The sequence below is a fragment of the Delphinapterus leucas genome, chromosome 1, assembly GCF_059928025.1.
Source record: "Delphinapterus leucas isolate spDelLeu-1000000601 "Yukka" chromosome 1, BTC_Dleu_Yukka2, whole genome shotgun sequence".
NCBI classification, from domain to species: domain Eukaryota; kingdom Metazoa; phylum Chordata; class Mammalia; order Artiodactyla; family Monodontidae; genus Delphinapterus; species Delphinapterus leucas.
The window spans coordinates 77,353,495-77,375,476 of record NC_143129.1 but is presented as its reverse complement, the minus strand read 5'-3'; the positions used below and the strand labels follow the sequence as shown (position 1 = coordinate 77,375,476).

The window sequence follows — 21,982 nt, the reverse complement described above, 5'->3', positions numbered from 1 at the left end:
CCTCACGAGGCCTGAGGTCCTGGGGTCTGTTGGTGCGGGCTGGTGCCCTGGCACACAGAGCGGCACCTGGCACTTAGGGGCGCTTTGCCCATATTAGCGAAGGCCCGGATGACCTGGGTTTGCGGCTGAAGGCTCTTGGCCAAGCCGCCTTGAAGCAAAGAAAGGGCGACCCATCGGCTTGGGTTTCCGGCCTGTGGGGTCCTTCAGCACCTGGAGCCACAGCCGGAGGGTCCTTCCCAGCGCCCTCCAGCCTGGGCTAAGCCCCTAAGTGTCCCATTATGTACCATTCACTTCTCACTTTGTCGGGCCCGTCCGCAGCCGCTGCGTCCTTTTGTCAGAGGGGCCTGGGAGTGCGAGGGGCTATTACCACAAGGCCTCATTATTCCCAGCCAGAGCAATAATGACGAGTCCCTTCCCCAGGCTAGCACATTTTGCAGGGTCCCTCCCATTTAATAACTATAATAACAGCCACCATTTATGAGCCCCCACTTTGTGCCCCGCCGCGCCAAGCACTTTACATACATTATCTCATTTAATCCCCCCAACAGCTCTGGCAAATAGCTACTGTTTGTATCCCCATTTTTCAGATAAGAATGCTAAGACTGGGTGCCCAGAGCTCCTTTATCCTCAGCTCAGCCATACAGGGGGAGGAAGGGCAGGGATACACCCATGCCCCAGATGGGACAAGGAGGCGCAGAGACAGGAGGTGGTCTGGGAGAGAGCACACAGGAGATAGCAGGGCCCACGGCTGGGGCTGGGCAGCAAGCGTCCCTCGGGCATGTGCAGAGGAGGGCGGGCAGCCGCCCTCAGACCTCTTCAGGGGAGAGCAGCCAGGCCGTCACTGTGTGTTCACAGGGGCAGCTGCTGGCTTGGGGAGCTTCAGTGACTTGCCCTGTGCAGGGCTAGTGAGAATCCAGGGGCTCTGCCCGCAATGCCCACCCGATAGGGAGGGGGCGCTTCTGCTCCCTGGGCCAACACTGAAATGCTCTTAGAGGACCCGGCGGAGTGTGGGGCACAGGGACCAGGCCCTGGGAGGAGGCAGGAGCAGGGTGAGAGAAGGGGGAGGTAGAGGGAAGGAACTGAAATTGCACTGTTTCCTCCCCAGCGAGGAGTCTCAGGGGTTCTCTTATGCTCTGGCCTTTGGGGTTAAACACTGTCCTTCCCAAGCTTTCAAAAAAGATGCAGTAATTATTATTTTAAATTAGATGTATTTCTGAATGATAATTTCTTCACTTTTTAAAATGTTAATTTTATTTATTTATTTATTTATTTATTTATTTGAGGCTTCCCTGGTGGTGCAGTGGTTAAGAATACGCCTGCCAACGCAGGGGACATGGGTTTGAGCCCTGCTCCAGGAAGATCCCACATGCCGCGGGGCAACTAAGCCTGTGCGCCACAGCTACTGAGCCTGCGCTCTAGAGCCTGTGCTCCGCAACAGGAGAAGCCACCGCCATGAGAAGCCCGCGCACCGCAACGAAGAGTAGCACCCCCCTTGCGGCAAACAGAGGAAGCTCGCTCAGCAAAGACCCAACGCAGCCAAAAAATAATAATAATAATAACTTATTTGGCCATGTGGCATATGGGATTTAAGTTCCCTGACCAGGGATCGAAGCCATGCCCCCTGCAGTGGAAGCGAGGGGTCTTAACCACAGGCCACCAGGGAGGTCCCCAGTAATTTCTTCACTTTAAGGGCATAAAACTTTAGAGGCCCGAAAGGGTGTACCACACAGTAAAGTTTCCTTCCTGCATCCGGGTCTCCACCACCCAGTTCCCATCCCAGAGGCAACTAATGTTTCTGGTCTCCCCTGTATCCTCCCAGAGCTGCTCAGACATTTACTTATAAAAGTAAACACCAGCCCCTCACCAGGCCATTCATCTGTTTCCTAAATGCGTGGTAAGCACCTTCTCAGCCAGGCTCTAGGCAGCCAGAGAGAACACTTACCTCTTAGGGGATCTAGGGGTTGCAGGGGAGAGGAAGATCTCTCAGAGGGCAGAAACGGAGCAGAAGGGATGGCTTTCCAAGGAGAGGGAACAGCATATGCAAAGGCTTAGCGGTGTGACACCTGATGTGTGTCCAGGTCCCTAGTGTACCTTCTGCATGCGAGGCAGGAGGGGGTCTGCACCACCTCGGTCAGGCTGGACTCCCAGAGTCCGGGGTCTTTGGGCTACAATCTGCATGCTCTTGCCCCTCAGCCTGAGGTCTCTCAGAGTCTAGAGAGGGTTTGTTCATCCGTCCCTTCCTAGAAAGGAGCCACCCCTGGCCAGTGGGACCCCTGGCGTCTGCTTAGCCAGGGGGCTGGGCCCAGCCCTAGTCCCGAGGGGGAGACCTACTTTACCATGGTTGTGAGGGTGAAATCAGTTTATAGAGTGTTTTGTACAATGCTCGACACAGAGTACGTTTGCAGTTCGTGTTGGCGTTGTAACTGTTCCCAGGACACCCTAACCATCCCCGTCTCAATGTCCTCTCTCTGTGGGAACGTAAGTATCCTCCTTGCTCACTCCTGGCCCCCCAGATTCTTCTCCAGGCTCCCAGAACTCCACTGAACCGCAGCCTTCCCCTTGGTTTCTCAGGGAGAGCAGTAGGGGGAGCCTCGCCGGGGCACAGGACCCCGTGAGCTGAGGTGTTCACAGTGGAGAGAAAGAATGCCCCTCCTGGCCCCGCAACTCCGCCTCTTCTCACCCACCCTCCTTTAAAAGGAACCCACCCCCACTCATTACCGAGCCCCAGCAGCCGGGCCCTGGCTACAGCCCTGGCTAAAGGCAGCAATTAGATCGTTAGCACCAGCCCCAACCCACCTGCTTGGAGTCCCTCAAACGCATTTTAATTATAATCCCTTAATCTCCCTCAGATGGCGAGGCTGGCTCTAGGGCTTTTGCCCCCAAATAGCCCCTTCCCTCACTCTCTTCCCCCAATTAAGGGGTCCTCTCAGCAGAGAGCCCCTCTCCCAGCTGAAGGCCTCCCCGCCTGGGAGCAGCCGCCTCACGGGCTCTGTCGCCCTCTCTATGGGAAGTGGCCCCAGATGGCCGGCTAGTCCGCCTGACGTTCCCATGTGTGTGGCTGCGCCCCCTCGGATTATGTGCCTCCTGCCTGGGCACGAGCTGAGATGCCCGGGACCACTTGTCTCTCCCTTGGTCTCCTCTTGTCCTGGTTTCTTTGTGTCCTCCGGGTAGCATCTCCCCCCGGCCCTTTCACAATGACTTCTATTTTCCTGTCAACCCATCCATGCCACCCTGTCCGGGCCAGCTGTCTCCTTGGCAATTCCATCCAGGAGCAGCCAGGTTCTGTCACAGGTGGAACTGAGGCCAGGGCCCTGACGGGACGTCTCCTGGTGGCAGCGCTATAGTGACCTCCAGCTGACCTCAGCAGAGTGCAGCCTTGCCCTCTTGCCCCTTGTTGCCCATCAGGGCTCTGAGACCCTCCGCCACGTAGGGACTGGCAGAACATTGGGCGGCCTCTGTCCCTGAGCTCTGAGCAGGGCAGAGGCAGGGGGAGGGACAAGATGACCCAGCATGTGGCCCTGTCTGAAGCTGAGCCTGGATGAAGCTCTTTCCTGGGAAAGTTCTGTCACTAATTGACTTGCAAATGCCTTGTTTGTCCCCAGATTCATAATTAGTGCTAAGGATTTCTAGGGCCCCATCCCGGAGGGGGCTTTTTTTGGGGCAGCCTGTTCCTCTCCCCTCTCTGAGGTCGGCCGGGCTGGGGGTGGGCAGAGCCGGGCACCGGTGCCCAGCTGCCGTCCAGCGTTCCCACGGCTCTGGTGCCAGCGTGTGAAAGGCGAGGTGCGGGGGACGCGGGGGCTGAGGCTCCCCGCCATCCTTCAGCCGGGACCAGGGCCAAAGCCCTGAGGCTCCAGGAAACGCCAGAGCTGGGGAGCGGAGCGGGCAGTGGCAGTGGGTGGGGGCCGGCTGGCACCCCCAGGAAGGAGAGCCCAGCCGGTGCCTGGGCTGGCATTGGCCGAGCCTCCAGCAAAATGAATGGGCCAACAAGGGGCCTCTCTTCCCCACGGCTTCCCCACAAAGGCCTTGGCTACACCATGGGATGTGGGGGACCAGGGGCCACCGAAGGAAGAGGAGAGGCTATTCCCCTAGACGCCCCGACTCCCAGCCTCTGCATTCCCAGAAAGGTGCCCTGGGCTGGGGGCGCAGTGTCTTGGGTTCAGGCCCAGCTTGGACCTGGATCTGCTGAGTGAGGAGGGCAATCCTCCCAATCCCTGTGGGCCTCAGTTTCCCCCACCGTATTATCCCTGGCGTCCTTCCCAGCCCTGATGTCCCCCTCCTGGCTTCTGCCCACTCAGCTACCCCCACAGCCACACCCTACCTTCCACCGCCAGTTCCCAGCCATCGGCCGGCCCTCTCTGGGTCTGAGACCCAGCCAGACCTCCCCTCAGCGGCTAGCAGCACTCCTTACTCAGGCACAGCCTCCCAACCCCTAAGGCCCTTCAGTTCCCCTCAGGTTAGGAGGAGCAGCTCGCCAGAAGGGAGGAGTAAGGAGATCCTAAGCCATGGCTGCCTGCCATGGAGTCAGACAGCCCAGGGCCCTGCCATTTGCAAACTGTGTGACCTGGACCTGTCAGTCTGTCTGGGCCTCATCTGTGAAAGGCCTCACAGGGTTATCACCGGGAATAGTGAGACAGTAGAAGACACTCCATGTGGGACCTGGCACAAAGTGGATACTCAATCGAAATTCTTTTTTTTCCTGCCTCCCTTTCAAAGCTTTCTGCAGTCTGCCTGAGTTTCTGGGTGACTGAGATGTTCTTTCACAGTCCACCCCCATCTTTTTTGCCTGGCTCTCTCAGCAGCCCCTCTATATTCCTCATTTCCTCTACAGTTCATTTCACAGGACTGGCCATTTTCCTTTGGTAAGTTCTTCCCAAAGTCTAACCTTCTATTGCAGGTTGCTCCTCCCCAGGCCTGGCCTCTTTGCAGGCTGCCCTGCACCTGGGGCCCTGAGGGAAGGGGGCAGGGATGGGCTCTATGGTAACCCTGAGAAGAGAATGCCCTCTTCCCTCATCTGCATACAGACGGTCTCATTTGCATACAGACAGACCTCATCTGCATATGCTCAGTGGGACTCTGAGAGCAGATTCTTAAGTGTCTGCCTGGACCCTCCCAGCCCAGTCCTGGCATCCCTGTCGAGGGAGGGGTCCCTCCCCACCCCTTCTGCCCCTGTCTGGGTCTGGGCCTTTCTGTTTCCAAAAGGCAGCCCACCCTCTGTGGCTCCTCTCCCACCTGCTGTCACTAGTGTCCGGCTTTCTTTTCCTGTGCTCACATAAGTCCTTCCTCCCACCTCCTCGTGCTGCCCCAGCTCCTTCGCCAGGAGCCTCCCTTCCAAGCCAGGAGCCCAGGCCACTAATGGAGGCAGAGGGCTGCTTTTCCCTGCCCAGGCCCCCCAAAACCCAGAGGGTAAGGAAGCCATAGAAGGTTGATGCTTAGGCTCCAGGGTCCAAACAAAAGCAGGGGGAGGGGGAGGGCAGACCTGGGCAACTTCCTTCTTGCTGATCCCAGGCCAGACCCTGTCTCCATTCACCCCTCCTCCTCTGGGGGCTGATCCCAGGGCTGCAATGGGTCCTTGCAAGGCTGCGCAGTTGGAAGGATCCTGAAAGGAGGTCTGGGAACTTCAGAAGCACTTGCCTGACCTGGTGAGCCCAGGCTCCACCCCTTAAATATGCCAGATTGTGATACAAATGGAACTGCCTTTTCCTGGGTGCATCCTTGGCCTCAATCAGCCCTCCTAGACCCTGTCCTTGTGGGGGGTCCTGGGGCTCCTTGGAATGTAGGTTAGGGGAGCTTGGAATTCTCCTCATGGGCCTCCACCATGCTGAGGACCCAGGACACAGCCCTTCCCCTCTCTGGCCTCAGTTTCCTCTGTAAAATGAGGAGCTGGGCTAGAACAGGTGGTTCTTAACGCATTCCTTCTTCCTGGAAATCATGCCCAGGTGCCTAGCCAGCATTCTGTGTGCAATTTCAGCAGATGCAAGGATCCCCCTGTGGTTCATCTTGACCTGAGGCTAGGAGCCCTGGCCTAGAGGAGCTAAAAATGCTGTGGTCAGTGTTTAAATCGAAGGGGAGGGGTGTGTAGACATACGTGCTTGGATGTGCAAAGTATCTCAGGGAGGACATAGGCACCAGTGGTTGCCTCTTGGGAGAGGAGGTGGGTGGCTGGGAACAGGAGAGGGTAAGAGGCATACTTTCCCTCTTGTGCCGTTGGAATTGAACCATGTGTATTATCTTAAGCCTTTTTATTTAGAAAAATCCCAGGATTCCAGCTATAGTTCCATGGAGGGATTGTTGTTAGATGGGAGGAAGGACTTTTTAGGGAGTGGTAGAAGGCTTAAAAGGAGCTGGCACTCTGGACTCTGCTAACACTTTCCAGCAGGAAATCTCTATAGAGATTGGAGGGGGGGGGGCGCTATCTTTTGGGGGAGCATGTTTTATGCAGGTGTGTTATGGGGCAAATGAGACCAAGAGCACAGTTCCTTCTTGCTGTGGTTCCCCTGCTCCCTCAGGTTCCCTCCCAGGTATTGTTGGGAAGTCCTACCTGCTGTCTAACCTGAATCCCTCTTGTTAAGCATATTCGTCCCCTTCTGCCTCTACTGAGGGTGGACAGAGAGGAAGCAGGAGTGGGTGGCCCTGTGAAGCAGGGATGCTCTTTATCTCTGGTCTGTTCAAACCCTGGAGGACATTTCTAAGGATGTGTCCCTTGGTGGCTGAGACAGAGGGCCATCCAGTGACCTCCCACACAGGCACTCTGGGGGAGCAACCCCACCCTCTCCCATCCTCTTGGTCCTTGGGGTGGTACCTAGGGGCCTCCTTGGCTGGGAGTGTCAGCCCACTGCTCTGAGTTGGGACTGACCAGATCATGGATGGTGTTCCCAGGGGCCTTGGGATGCCTCAGAGAGGTGGGAGGAGCCAAAGAGATCTTTCCTCCCCAACCCATCCCCCACAGGTGGGAGTTCTGTCTTAGTGAGGCTTCCCCCTTTTGTTGCAATGGTGGCTTTTATAGCATTGGTCTCTTGAGGGAGCCTGGTACTGCCCTCCTCTCATTCAGCCCCTCCCCTGCCCAGGTACATCCACTACCACTAGTACTGTTGGTCAGTATTCAAGAGTCTTTATTAGACAGGAGATGGGACTTCCATCTCAGAGGAATCTCAGCTCAGACAACACAGGAGAAACCAGGACGGGTGGGATGGACAGCTTGTAGACCCAGGAGCAATGGTGAAGCAAAGTGTTATCCCAGGTGGCTCCAGGTACAGTGGGCTGCCCAGGCTGGAGGCTAGGGCCTCCCCACTTCTCTCTGGCTCAAAGGCTTCTTGAAAGAGCTCTTCAACTTGCTAGAGTTTAGCCTTATCTTTCAGTCAATCAGGACGGCTTCTCAGAGGGAACCCAAGCCAGCTGGGTGAAGTAGGTTCTTCTTTTTGGTCTGAAAAGAAAAAAAATGTCAAGATTGAAAAAGGTTCTCTTTGGATGGAGACCTTAGCAGGAGGCAGAGGGCAAGTGTCCAGTGACTAGGAAATGCGAGAGACCAGGGAGGGCTCCATGTAAAAGGGGGCCACCATGACAATGGATGAGTCTAGGAGCGTCTTCTAGGTGCTCTACGCAGGGCCATGGCAGGGGTTGTGTGTGTGGAGGGGGAGGAAGAGAGGGCATGCCCAGGGCAGGAGCTCAGATCCCAAACAGGTGAGAGGCTAGGCGGTGGCCCAGGGCACTTGCTTGCTTCAGGAAGACAGAAAGCATATTTCCTTGGCTCGGGACAAACCTGGGAAGATTTTGTTGACTTCTACAGCTCCCGTGGCCTCTTCCCCAGTCCTGTCTTTAACCTGCAAGGACTGTTTCAGCATTCCTCAGGCTTCACTCCTGCACCTGAGAAGGAGTGCCCCTTCCTCCCCTGAGAACATGCAGAGAAGGCCCCCCCCCAATCTGGCCATCTCTCCTCTCAGTCCCTCCGATTGTGTTTGGAACACGTTCTGCAGGAAGTCAGCACAGGGGAGGGAGACAGCATATGCTGTGGGAGCCACCAAGATCCATTTGAAGCCCAGCCCAACTTACTAGTCCTGTGACTTGGGGCTCTGATTATGCCTTTGTAAAGTGGGGACAGTAGCACCAGTTTTCAGGACCGTTGGAAGATTAACTGAGACAATGGCTAGGAAAGGGCTTACACAAGCAAGTGGGTGCCAGATCAAGGTCAGTCCCTTCCTTCCTGGGGTGGAGGGAAGCTGTGCCTAGGAAAGAATAAAATCAATAGGGGCTACACAGAAATCAGGTGTCAGAAGCACAGCTGTGGGCACAGCATTCCTTTCCTGCCCCACCCGGAGTTGGGAGCCCCCAAAGTTCTCCTCACCCGACTTCTCCAACAGCTTTAAAATCTGAGAAGATGGGCTTCCCTCGTGGCGCAGGGGTTGAGAGTCCGCCTGCGAATGCAGGGGACGTGGGTTCGTGCCCCGGTCTGGGAAGATCCCACATGCCACGGAGCGGCTGGGCCCGTGAGACATGGCCGCTGAGCCTGCGTGTCCGGACCCTGTGCTCCGCGGCGGGGGAGGCCGCGACAGCGAGAGGCCGGCGTACCGCAAAAAAAAAAAAAAATCTGAGAAGAGAATTTCAGAAAGAAATTTTTTCTGAAATTCTAGGCCACACCGCTGTGCTGCCCATCTCTGCTCAGATCAGTGTCACCTTCCTCCTACCTAGACTCTCAGACTTTCCAGACTTGCCTCCTTCCTCCCTGTCCCACCTCCTCCTTCCCTTCCCTGCCCCCAACCCCACCTTTGCCAGTCCCTAACCTTGACCTTGACCATACTATGGAGGGGTGGGGATGGGAGGTCTGCCTCACCCATCAAACTGGAAGCTCCCCAAAGGTAGGGACTCAGTCTCCCTCAAACCTGGGCTCCTTGAGGCCTGTGTCCCTGACGCCCTCTGGCCCTATTCCCAGCCTGGGCTGGCTCCCAGAGGCCCCGAGGTGAGCCAGCTGCCCCTCAGTGCCCGCTAAGTCTGTTAGCATCTCCCTCCACAGCTCTCTTTCCCCTCCTTGCTCCAGATCCTCAGCCTGTCTGGGAACCCTGCTAGCCCCAGGCTGGCTGGATTTGGGGGAACAGCAGAGGAAACTGGTGTCTGTCAGGGCCTGGGAAGGGGTGGTAGATGAAGCCCAGCGCAGGGCCCTCCTCTGGGTGGGGGAGGAGGAGTCCAGATGGAACAGTCTCCGCCTGTTACACCCTCCCAGCTCCAGACAGAGGGAGCATCTCCTAGCAACCGTACAGTAGCAGGGGGCTGGGAAGAGGGTGGGGGCTGGGAAAGCGGGGCGGTGAACAGTGATATCGTAAATTATCCCTAGCCCCTCCCTGCCAGCCCACCCTTCCTCAGTTGCCAATGGCCTCCTTTCTCTCTCCACCTGCTCCTCATTCAGGATTCCCTTGCAAAGCTGGCCCCTGCTCAGTGCCCCTTATAGGTGCCCCTCTAGCTCAAGGTGACCATTCTCAGCCTTCTGCTTGAGCTACAGAAGGAGGGAATTCTTACCCTCCCAGGATCTCTCAGGGACCCTGCTGGAACGTCCCCAGTGGCTGGAGGGGGAGACTGCCTTCCACCCCCACTGCACCCGAGCTAGAAGACTATCACTTACCAATGGTCTCTGGCTCCTGCCTCTCTCTTTGGGTGGGGATGGGGGCAAGGAAGGGAAATTTCAAAGCATTTGTGACACTGACTCCACTTCTCTAAACAAAAGCTTTTAGACTTGGGACCTCCAAGTCTTTAAGGGGCACTTGGGCCCCTCATCAATCTGGCCAAGTCTCAGTTTCCCTATCCCAACAGCTGGAGTCCGGGAAGCTCAATAAAGTGACTAAAGCTGGGTGGCAGTTCTTCCTTACCTCTCCAATTAGCCATGTCAAGCCAAGGGTCAAAGAACTGGTACTTCAGCAGTACAGATCTTGGTTAGACACTGGAAAGGACTTCCCAAGACAGCAGTAAGCAAGATCATGGAATTTCCTGGTTGGAGAGAGGAAAAGTCCGTCAAAGAAACAGGAAACTGAGTGGGAACCCCTTAAATTTTGTCTCATTAATGCTTTCTTAGCCATGTTAAATAACACATAGAGAGTATTTAGCAGAGCCTGACATATAGTAAGCCTTGGTTTTGGCTATTTTTAAAAATCATATATTAATATGATTTTTTATTGGGTGGATATCAAGAGGAGAGATAAATCCCCTGGAGACCTATCTCCCATCCTCCAGGAACCCCATGGGAAAATCCAGATATGAGATAGTGCCCCAAGTACAAGATGGCAGCCAATTGCCATGGTAACAGCAGAAGAAGGAGTCTGGTTGGTTGCGGGGGCAGTGCCGGGAAGCCAGCTGGTGCCAGATGGACAAACCCAGCAGAAGGTAGCCCCAGCTGGGTGAAGCTCATGACCCTGTGCCCAGGGCTCTCCCTCCATATGCCAGCCTCAGCCTGTCCCTTCCCTCCAGGCCTAAAGGCTCCATTGCTATCTGTGGGGATTCCTCCTCGAGACTCTTGCTTGTACAACAAGGGATGACTGCTCAGAGACAAAAGACTCTCCTGCTCAAAAGTCTCCCTGGCCCACCAGCCGAGAGGTCTAAACTGGTCTGAATTTTGCTCACTCCTGACAGTGCTGAGGAACCTTAAAATCAGGGACTTGGGAGGGTCCTAAGTGGCAAGGCTTGGAGGTACCATTTTGTACTCATTCAGTGGAGGGTCACAATGTCTGGCTAAGGTTCCCTCTGGAGAGCATTGAGACGAGGGAGCAGAGTGGGTTAGGACAATGAAGGGAAATCGAGCTTCACTCCACCCCTCCTCTCTTCCCGGAATGGCTGGACAGTATTCACACAGAGCCAGTGGGAAGTTCTTCCTGAGAAGGATGAAAGAAGCCATGGTCATGGAGTCCCTTTCACCACATAGTTGTTAAAAACAAGTGCCTCCCAAACCTGTCTCAGCAAGATGCTCACCTGCTTGAGACCAGAGAGCTCCAGCCAGTCCACAGAGCCCAGCCACGCTTCCCAGACAGGGCTTCATCACGTTCTGCACCCAGAGTCCCTTCACTCTCCTCCCCAGCAACCCACTCCCTCATTTCCAAACTCTGGAAGCCTTCCTGGATTGTCCCCATCTGCCTATCGTGGCCCCTCTAACTCTGTGTCCCTCAGCATTTAGAATGGGCACTGGACATCTGCACACAGCCTTGAAAACACTTTCATCCACACCGACCTATTTGATCCTCAGGATAACCATGGAAGGAAGTTAGGATCCAAAGACGTCAAGTGACTTGCCTAAGGCCACCCAGCTAGTAAGGGAGGGAAGATAGAATTTGTATCTTGACCAGCCTGTCCTATTCCAGAGTCGAAAACCAAAACCTCCTTCTTTTGTTGTTCTTCCTGTGGCCGGAGCCCCTCTTATCAAATCTGTGAGCAACCTGTCAGCTGAGGTGCGTCCACTGTCATTCTACCGCTTCCAGTGCCCCAAATCCAAACTTTTATTAGCAGGGACGGTGTACCCAACGGAGGGTTGGAGGTAGGGGAGAAGGTCTACCCACACTGCCAATTAGCATAAGTGACACTGAGGCCAGGCAAGGAGAGAAACCTCCCCTGGGTGTGAAGACCGAGGGGACCTTGGACTCCTTTTTGGGCTCTGGTCAGTCTTGATCCCAACATAGCCCTCCCTGGACGGGGAGCTCTGTGCAGAGCTGGAGGGGACTCTTATGCTGGAAGAAGAGAGAGGCTCCGGGCGGGGCCAGCCGCAGAGGTACTATGGGAGGGCATGTACAGTTGGGGAAGGGAGGCTAGACAGGCCTGGCAGGATCGGAGATACACCTGGAAGGACATGGGGAGGGAGCAGGGGCAGAGCCTTGGTGCTGGAGAGGAGCCTGTCCTGGGAACGGCTCTACCATGGGTGGCCTCACTGTGAGACCTGGCCAAATCTCAGCTTCTGTTTCCTGCCAGGACCTGGCTAAAGCTTGAGGCCACCCCTCACCCTCCCCTCCTCCAACCCCATTCCAGCCCACTCCCAGTGGGCCCTGGGAGCTAAGCCCCCGCACCTGACATGGCCACTTCCACAGCTATTCACAGAGAGGTCTTTGTGCAGAGGCTGCGCCTGGGGGAGGGGCGGTAGGCGGCACACCCACTTACATTCCACCCTAGTGGCCGGCAGTGGCATCGTCATCTCCTCAGCTGTCTCTCCAGCCTCTCACCCCTTCTCTAGGAAGAATCTCCTCAGAGCCTTGGCCCACCCCTGGACCCTCCCTTACCCCTTCTCCCACTCCCTCCTCCAGGAAGTTTCCAGGACTGAACTTCTCTGTTCTTCACTCCAGTCCCCAGAGGTCCATCTCCTGTCCTGACCTCAGGGCACTCACTGTGCTGGGGACCAACCTTGGCTTCTCCACGTCTCTTCCCGGGGAGCTCCCCTGAGCCTGCCCGACCGTGCAGGTATGTGTGGCCGAGAGGAGTGAGGGTGATTCTAGAGGGGGAGAGGCAGAGACCCTTCTTCGGGTGGCTCCCACTCCTTTCACATTCCTCTCTTTGTTCAGAACCAGCCAAGAGCCAGTTAAGTATCTGGTTGGTGCTGGGCTCAGTGGGCAGCTAGATTCGGGTTTCCCCCTTCATCCTGGGGGTGGTTATGTGCTGTCCCCGAGCCATACTCTGCACTCAGCACCTCTGAGGCTGTCAGCTAACTGCCCAGTACCCCTATCAAATCCAGTCTCCCTGGTGAAGCACATAAGGCTCCTAATAACTGAACTTCTGCCTCCATTTCCCATCTCCTCCCAGTCAGACTCCCTCCGAGGGACACGCTAGTCGCCTGACACAACATGCTCTTCCCTACCTCCTTGCCTTCACATACGCTGTCCACTCCCCACCACGCACTTCGTCAGACGCCTTAGACTGTTAGCCCCTGCTTAACTTTGATCACTTTTATTCCCTTTATTTTATCACTTATCTTTTGGCCCCCTCCAGGAAGCCTTCCTTAACTCACCTAAGGTGTCCCAGGGCTCCGGCCCCCATGCTGCCACAGCACCTTGTATAAGTCTTCAGGACGGCAGCCTTTACACTGTCTTGTAATTATTCGTGTTTGTCTCCCCCACCAGGCTGCTAGGCGCTCAAAGCAGCTTTCACCTTCCTCTTCAACATAGCATCTGGCACACAGTAGGCACCCAATAAATGCCTGTTCAGTGAATGAGCTGACATGGAGATATGGGTAAGGGAAAGGAAGGCATGGATGTGAGGAGCGCTACTGAGGACGAAGTGATGGGTTCTGATGTGACTGATCTGGATGAAGGGGAAAGGAAGGAGGCAAATCCAGGATAATGCTTGGGATTTGCACCTGAGGACCTAGAAGTTTAATGATGCTATTGATAGAGGTGGGGAAGCAGGAATGTAGCGCAAGACTTAAAGCACAATGCTGAGTGAGGAAGCATCTGAATGCCCTCCCTATGTTTGGGGAATGGCCATCTCATGAGTTTTGGAGGGAGGTTGTACTTATAAGCCACTACAGAAGCCAAAAGCACAGGTACTTTCCCTGGTTTCCTTGCAGCTAGGGCCTGGTCATGAGGTCCAGGCTTAGCCAATCAGATGCACCACTCCAGTCTGATCTGGGAGCTAATGACAGGACCACAGTAGTTAGGGTGCAAATCTGGAGTTTAGAGAAATGAGTGAGCGTTTATAATTCCAAATGATGGTTGAAATGATTAAAGTGAAAGAGCATGAGTGGAAAGAAAAAAAAAAAAAAAAGAGCTGATAGCAGAACTTTGGGAAACAATTCTGACTGGAGAACTGATCTACCCAGAGGACTGAATGACTAGAACCCAGAATGAATAATCAGGGATATAGCAGAAGAACCAAAGGCCAAAGGAGAAGACATCAGTATGAAATGGATATCAGTAGGAAATGTTCCACAGAGGTCACCAGGCTTGAGCAAGGGCCATTTGGTCCGGTTGAAGAGTCTGTGTGAGAGGCTGGAGAGGGCACAGGTTTCACCAGTTATGAAGGCGGAAGCCAGACTGATGGGCTGAGGAGAGAAGACTTGGAGCTTCACCTCAAGTACATAGCGAGGAGCCCTTCACAGACCCCAGAGAAACCCTCAAACTGACAGATAATCCTGCCTGCCCACACCTTACCCTCTCCCCCTCCTTTTCCTGCTGATACTCCCAGTTCTGATTCTTCCTGTATTTTTTTTTACACTCTTCACAGTCCTCCAATTTCTCTAACCACTGGCACCCATGAGGGGTCTGGAACTAAACTCAACACAGAGGCCTCTCTACCACCTCTGATCGTATGTGAGGTTCATGTCTCTTCTGGGGCTGCCATCCCTCATCTCTCCCTCCTTCCTTCTCTCCCCATCCTCTTCTCACAATTCCACTAGTAGGAAGATTCAACAATGTTCCTGGTCAGCCAGAAAGTCCTTCTTATGGTCTCACCTCCCTCCCTGTCCACCAACCAAGGCTGGCTCTCAGCCCACACCTGTCAGAGGCGGCCATTTTATAGGCGCCAGCTACCTAAGATGGTGGCCTCCCTCTCTCCCTCTGCTTCCGTTCCCACAGCTTGCCTCCTACCCTTGCCCCTTTCTTTCTGAAGCCTGAGCCCAACAAGGTGGGGGGCCAGGCTAGGGAGCCAAGGCCGGAGGAAGCAAGACAAAAAAGGACAGAAAAGCCGGCCCCTTGGCATCTCTCTTTGGCATTTGAGTCTAGCATAGGGAGGGAGGGCAGAAGGGAAGAAAGAAAGTAGTGTGAGTTTTTATTTCTGTCTTCTTCCTGCCACCTCCCCCTCCAACACATACACTTTGATGAAAACAAAATCTCTCCCCTTTTCTCTCTTCTCCAACCCCCCTCCCCATTTTTCCTGGCTCCTACCAAGAGCCTCCTGGAATGCAAATGAGTTGTATTATGCAAATGTATGCAAATCAGGCTTAACAAGCGGAAGGAGGGGGCAGAATGCCTAATGAGTAATGGCGGAGGGTACAGATGGAGGGTGGCAGGAATGACCCCATCTTCTGTGTTCCCACAGCCTGGGGGCTTGCTGGGGGTAGTGAGGTGTCCTTCACTTCTGGGAAAGAGTAGGGGAAGGCACCGTTGCTTCAGCTGAGAAGGCCTAGGATGGCCTTGGCTATAGGTGAGGGACAGGAGAGCTTGGGGGGAGACAGGGTTAAGTACAAGGGACTCACTTACACAACCTTGCCCAGAGACTCTGGATGTACCAGCCTCCCTGCCTGTATGGTCTGCTGATGGCTGAACCTTCAGCTGAAAAGAGGGTGACGCTTATGCATGCCATGGCTTGTGCATCAGAAAGGAGGATTCCCAAGGGAAGATTCCCAACCAGACCCAGGTTCTTCCTGGGTGGGGTGGGGGTGGGGGTGCAAGCTGTCTCTCTTTGTGCTTTGGAAGGTGGGGGTTGGGGTGGTTGCCATGGCAACATACCATGGAACACCCACCTCCCCAACATCCAGCCCCAGAGGACCTAGAGAGTTGGGAGGGATAATGGATTGACACCCCCTGATGCCCCCACCACCTGGCACTGCCAGCCGGAGATGGCGGCATCAAATCCTAGAAAGAATGGTCCCTTTGTTTCCAGGCTTGCGGTGTTGGGGGAGCAGGACTGGGCACACAGAAGGACCTTTCCCAGGCCCCATTCCAGTTTGCGTGACTCTTGCCGGCCTCTGGAGACTCCTTGTGGCCATCCACTGGCCTCTTTGCCCTGGCAGGTTGTTGCCCCCTTGCCTTGTCTCCCATGGGCTTACCAGCTACTGCTAGGTATGCCTTCCCCTGTGCTTCTCTCTGAGGCCTCCCTTCCCACCCTTCTCAGACAGAGAGAGCAGTCAGTTCCATCTCTTCCTGGCTTGTGTGGACACACCTCACATGTCTGGACATGAATCCTGTCTTTTGTATGGGGGCAACCTGTGAACTCTACCTACCTGCAATAGGGCTGCTCCACCCAACTCAGGCAGGGAGACTCCTTAAGGAGGTATCAGACACAATAAGAGGGCCAGGCTGGAAACCGGGAGCCTGGATCTTGGCCTTTCCACTAACCAGCTGAGTGACCTTGGTCATACCTCTTGCACTCTCTTGGGAATCTGTAAAATGAGGGCTATAGAGCTGATGCTATCTAAGGCTCTGCCTGATCCATACACTCTGTACCTTACATGAGCTTAGGTTAAATTCTTCCTGAAATTTAACCCTCAACCTCCCTACTGCTGGAGCCCTCTCATTCAGACTCCCCAAAGTGGACAAACCCAGTTTCCTGGAGACGGAATGGCAACTGCCCTCAGCCTTTTCCTCTCCCTGAGACTCAACAGCTGCCTGCAAACAACTCCCCAAAATTAAAAATTCTAGAGTCTTTGATATATAACCGTGCAGACAGGATCCCCTCCTAACCCTCCCGAAGGGGGTCAGCACAGCCACCGCACTCACCGCCTGGGAGCTGTCCGTGGTGCTGGATACGGCTCTGGTGCCCTTGTGGAGGAAAGAGGGCGGGAGGGTGGTGGAGATCCCACCCACCCACCCCAGACGAGAAGCTAAAGGGAAGAGAAGAAGCAGAAACATTTGGAAACAGCAAGGAAAGGGGCAGATGTATTTCTGAAGACAGTTTCTCCTCCCTGAAGATCTCCAAATAGCCAATACTACTTTGGGGGAGGAAGAGATCAAGAGTCAATGAAACTCTGAAACTCACACTCCTTCATCCCTAATGATTTAAGTGTCCCGGATTAGATCAGTCCTCATCTGGATCCTACTTGGAAATCCACATGGAGATGGAGTCATAGTTTCTGCCCTTGGGGTAGAGCTCAGGCTGAAGTAGTGGACAGGTTACAGACTTCGAAATTCCATCCTAAATTCTAAGACTCCTATGAGGAATCTAGTAATAAAGATGAGGAAGATACACAATCTGCCTGATAGTATTATGGCTCTTAGGAGCTTGTGTGGGGGGGTAACAGAAAGGTAGGGAAAGTAGGAAAGGGTATGTGTGTGCCTGCTTGCATGTGCACAGGTGTGTGTGTGTGTGTGTGTGTGTGTGTTTGCGTGTTTCCCAGGCAGAGAGATGAGCCTATATCAGTGGTTCTTAACCTTAAATGCACATTTAGAAACACCAACGGGCCTTTTAAATGATACTGATGCCTAGGCCTCATTCTCAGGCACTCTGGGATACGCTGGACCCAAATATCAGTATTTTTTAAAAAGTTTCCTAGGTGATATTAGTGCATAACCAAGTTGAGAATCCCTGGTCTGGAAGAAAGCAAATAAGAAAAATTTCAGGGGTTAAGCCTGAGCAGCTGGAGGAAGGGGCAATGCTAGGCCCCCTGGAGAAGGGAATGAAGAGGGAGGAGAAGGACAAACATATAACCTCCCCTCTCCTAGGAGCTCCCAATAGCCCCAAGCCTGGCCTGGAGACCGACTCAGGTGTTGGGCCTGTCTCTTCTGTGCTGTGGGAGCTCAAGCCATTCCAAGGCAATGAGATGAACTTTCCCCCCACCCCAGTCCCTTGTGCAGAGACAGGGAATGGGTGCAATGACCCTGAGGGCGTGCTGTTCCCCTTCACCCAGAAGGTCCCCAGGGAGGCAGTTGTGGAAGGTAAACAGCAACAATGGTCTCTTTCAGTGTCCAGATTCCAACCCTTCAGTCCAATTAGCAGACACAGCAAACAGCAATTCAGCTGCCTTCAGCCGCTGTCATAACAAACTCAGAGCAGCCTTAATGGGGGGATTAGGGCAAGAGGAGGGGGGGTGTCATTCTGAGCCCTGGGAGAGCCTGGGTGGCAAGGAAGGGTTCCCCTTTTTCTCTTACCTCTCTCCTATCTAAATATGCCCTGGCCCACACTTACCTTCCACAGCCCTGTTCCTCATTCTCCTCAAAGTTCTGAGAATGTTTCTATGGTTTTGTCTACTCTTTCCCTCCAATGATTTTAAAGCATTAACCTAAACTCATTTAACGACTAAGGAAGTTGGTACACCCTGCCTCCGAATGAGACAGTGTTCTAACCGCTCAAGATCTCTGAGGTCTCAATAGCAAAGGAAGGAAGATGGAAAGGTCAAAGGTCCCCAGAACATCACTGTGGAAAGGGTGTGAAGAAATAAATATCAGTATTCCAACTCCCACACCTTGGGAAGTACAGGCCTCAGAAGGACTTCCAGATGTGGAAGAATGCAGAGGGGTCTGTGCTCTCTGGTGAGTTATCACCCTTGGGAATCAAGAGTCAGCAGTTGGGGGACTTCCCTGGTGGCACAGTGGCTAAGACTCCACAATCCCAATGCAGGGGGCCCGGGTTCGATCCCAGGGAACTAGATCCCACATGCATGCCGCAACTAACAGTTCTTATGCCACAACTAAGGAGCCCACATGCAGCAACTAAGACCCGGAACAACCAAATAAATAAATAAATATTAAAAAAAAAAAAAAAAAGAGTCAGTGGTTGGGAAGGTGGGGGGTTGGGAGACAAGAAGACAGAAAACACCCCCTCCCCCTTTTTCTTTTCTGGCTGCATTACGCAGCATGTGGGATCTTAATTCCCAGATCAAGGATTGAATCTGCACCCCCTGCACTGGAAGCACGGAGTCTTAACCACTGGACTGCCAGGGAAGTCCCCGAAAACACCCCTTCTTAAAGTCTTTCAGCGAAGAAGAAAAGTCTGCATACTGATAGACAGAACTCTCTTTGGTTCGTTAATTATACCCACTACCTAACTGGTCCTTTAATTTAATAAACTCTTTTTAGTAACTCCAGAAGCTTAATAGAATAAATTTGGAATTATCATTTACACAGCCATACCTCTTTACCTACATAAGTCAGTTTACCAATCTTAAGTACTCTTACCAAAACATGGTAAGATCCATTAAGGAGAAAAAAAATACAATGGTCATTCTGCCATGTGGACTCCAGCCACTTCCCTTAACAGGCTTCCGGAGGTCTGTTCCTCCTCTCCCCAGGCTTCAGACACTGCTTCCTCAGGTCCCAAGAGTCCCTCCTCAACTCCAAAGCTGAAAAGGAGGAGGAATTTTCTCAAGTTTAAGTGTTTTGAGATCCTCAGTCGAGAATATGCCAAAAAGCTGTCCTTTGGCTCTCTGAGGTCAATCATATACTTTCCAACAGTCATTTCAAACTGTAGCCTTTAGCTACTCTGCAATCTAAGAATTCCTCTTTACCTGTGGGTATCAGAACATATAAGATCTTTTATATAGAATTCTTCATTTGCCCCCTGTAACAACCCTGAGGATATAAATTCTTACCCCCACTGTACAAATATCTGATCTGAGGCTGGTTAATAATGGCACCTAAACATAGACCTTGGTTCAGTCACATATGCTCATTCTCTTTCATTCCCTAGCCTTTCTGGTTGTGTTGATTCCTGTTATTGTAAGGACCTTTCAACAAAATCTTTTTTGATGCCCGGATTGGGAAAATTTTGGCCCCGGGTGAGGGTGTGAGTGAAAATGTAAAACTTGAGACAAATATTTAGAAGAAAATTTCCTTTGAACTCCTGGACTCAGAATTCAATAGGGGAGGGTATTGGGATAAAGGGCTGAGGAGAGAAATAGGTAAAGAACCTAGCTTAAAATTTGTTTTCCAGTAGGAATAGGTGGATGTAGCAAGATCCGAAGAACAGAACTAAAAATTCTTGGACACAGAAATGTGATGATACAAAAGAGAAATTGGTAAGGCCCTTCTGTGCCCCTTTCAACCCAACCTCCATGCTTCCCCATTCCATCGGTTCTCCTATTGGGTTTAGCTGGAGGAAATGCTATCTGGTATAAAGGTTGGGGGAGGCAGAAGGCAGGACTCAGTGGTGTCACTGTGACGTCTGCATTTGGTAAAAACCCCCAGATCCCAGAGTGTCTCTTCCTCTAGTGGATTTATAGCTATATGTAGCCAGGAATCCCTAATCTCACATCTGAGCTTCCTACCCACCATGGATCACGCACATCCAATCTCATACCAGGTCACACATCACTCAGTTTCTCACCCTCATAAGCAGACATACACGGCCCACAAGCACTGTCACCCATCATTCTCCTGACAACCCTATCCACACACCCACACACCGTATGTACGCACGAGGCAGACACAAACCCTCACTCCCACATCGCTCCTGCCTCCTATTCCCCCTTTCCACTGAGGTGCTTGTTTTGTAGGATGTAAACCCTCAACCCACCAGTGCCCTCAGGCCCTCTATTCTCCTTTGGAGATCCTGTGGTCAAACACATTACTGGGATACAACAATAATAATATAAAGTCAAATGGTGTGGCTAATAATATAGGTTTGAAGTCTCCTGTGGATGAGCCTCAGCAGATCCCAAATACACATTTGCAGCTAACTACATGAAAAGTTAAAAAAAAAAAAAAGTCAGCCCGTGCTCACAACCAGGCCTTGCATCTCACAGTGGGGTTTCCCTCTCCGCTGATGCACAGATTCCCTCCCTTCTTAGCTCATTCCCGTCTCAGTCTACCCACCTCACCCTCTCTAGTCCTTCCCTCAGGCAAGCATGGTAGAGTAGAGAAGTAGAGAAAGTATTGGATCTGAAACCACTGAGTGACATTAGCAATTCATTTGAATGCGTAGCTCCTGTTTGTAAAATGCGGTTAATAACAGCTACCTCACAGTGTTGGAGGATCAAAGGAAGGCACCTAGGCAGAGTGCTGTTACTGGGAAATACGGTGCGGTGTTAGGGATTAATAGTGCCTGCCCCATACCCACTCCCTTTCTTCCTAATCCTGTCTCCAGCTGCACACCCCCGCTCCAAAAAACCAGATTTCAAACAGCTGAAAAAAGCAAAAAGGCCGTTAATCTCTCTTTCCTCCAAACCAGGAAGAAGACATAGGCACTCTGGACTCTCTGAAGCCCAATTGTTTTAGTTTGAATTCCCAAATATTTCTCCCACATAATATATAATTGAATCATAATCTTGTAGCTATAAAATCAGCTCCTGGGAGGAAATTTTAAATTTACACAGGCAAAGGCAGTCAGTATGAGGTCATTTGTCCAGTTGTCCTGCCCTGTGTTCTGGAATGCGGGGGGTGGGGTAGGGGGATGGCGGGGAGTTGTCGGGATGGGGAGAAGTAATAAATGCAGAGGGGCCCACTTCTAGTTTTGCCACAGTTACATTTATCCTACCAAGTGACTAGACCATCCTCCACTCAACTGCACCTAAACACCCTTTTGCTTAAAATATTTAGGTCAGGCCAGATAAATGGATTCTTTTAGGAAAGGCCCTGATTAATCTCTCTAATTCTTTGCTTTCTCTGGGCAGCATAAATACCAAGCGACAAATTCCTTTGTGTTGGAGCTCCTTGAGGCCATTTGCTCTTGGAGATGATTTCCAAGACAGTGAGGATGGGGTGGGGAGGTAGTGTGTCCTGAAAGACCCCAACTCAACCCCTTTAGTCAGTGAAGACAAAGCTGGCATGAGAAGCTTTTCAACACATCAGATTCGGGTCCTGAGTGGGAAGGAGGAAAGAATATGAAAACAAGGAGGCTGAGAAATACTCTGCACTCTGTCGCCCCGGACCCAGGCTGGGCAAAGAGGTTCCCCAGCCACCCTGTCCTCTTTTTGAGCGACCCCGCCCCCACCCCCAGTACTTCCAGTCTACCTCCACTTATCTCCACTTTGCCATTCTCGGCTCCCGATCTAGCTGGATAGACTTACGTGGCTTCAGGGAGCCCATCAAAGCAAAGGCTAGCCTTCTCAGGTGACCTCCCCCAAACTCTCCCGCCCCAGCAATAGCTGTGAATAGCTTGCGGGAAGCTGTTCACCAGCGCCCACGGGAGAGGCCTGGCCCAGGAACCCCCGGCACCGTCCGGAATAACCCTGCAACAAGATTTCAACAGATCTCTCCCTTGGAGCAGCTTCCCCGGCAGTGACCCAATCCGCAGACTGCCAGAAAAGGCCCCATCCCGAGAAGTAACCACAACGCCCTTTCTTGCTACCCCCCGACTCGGCGGGGGAAGGTACTGCCTTGCGCCTGGCTATGGGGCTGCGACTCCTACCTGCGCGGACCGAAGTTGGAGGGTGGAAAGTCGC

At 53.1% G+C, this 21,982-nt stretch overlaps 1 protein-coding gene across 2 annotated transcripts in view; it reads left to right on the top strand.

Moving 5' to 3' along the window:
* RHBG (Rh family B glycoprotein) overlaps nt 1–18,368 on the top strand; it is a 48,326-nt gene extending 29,958 nt beyond the window's left edge. For both annotated transcript variants that reach the window (XM_089913709.1, XM_089913693.1), the window contains one exon: nt 1,284–18,368. In XM_089913709.1, the coding sequence (XP_089769835.1) occupies nt 1,284–1,384 (101 nt within the window). In that variant the 3' untranslated portion in view covers nt 1,385–18,368. The remainder of the gene's footprint in view (nt 1–1,283) is intronic.
* Nucleotides 18,369–21,982: the final 3,614 nt, after the last annotated feature.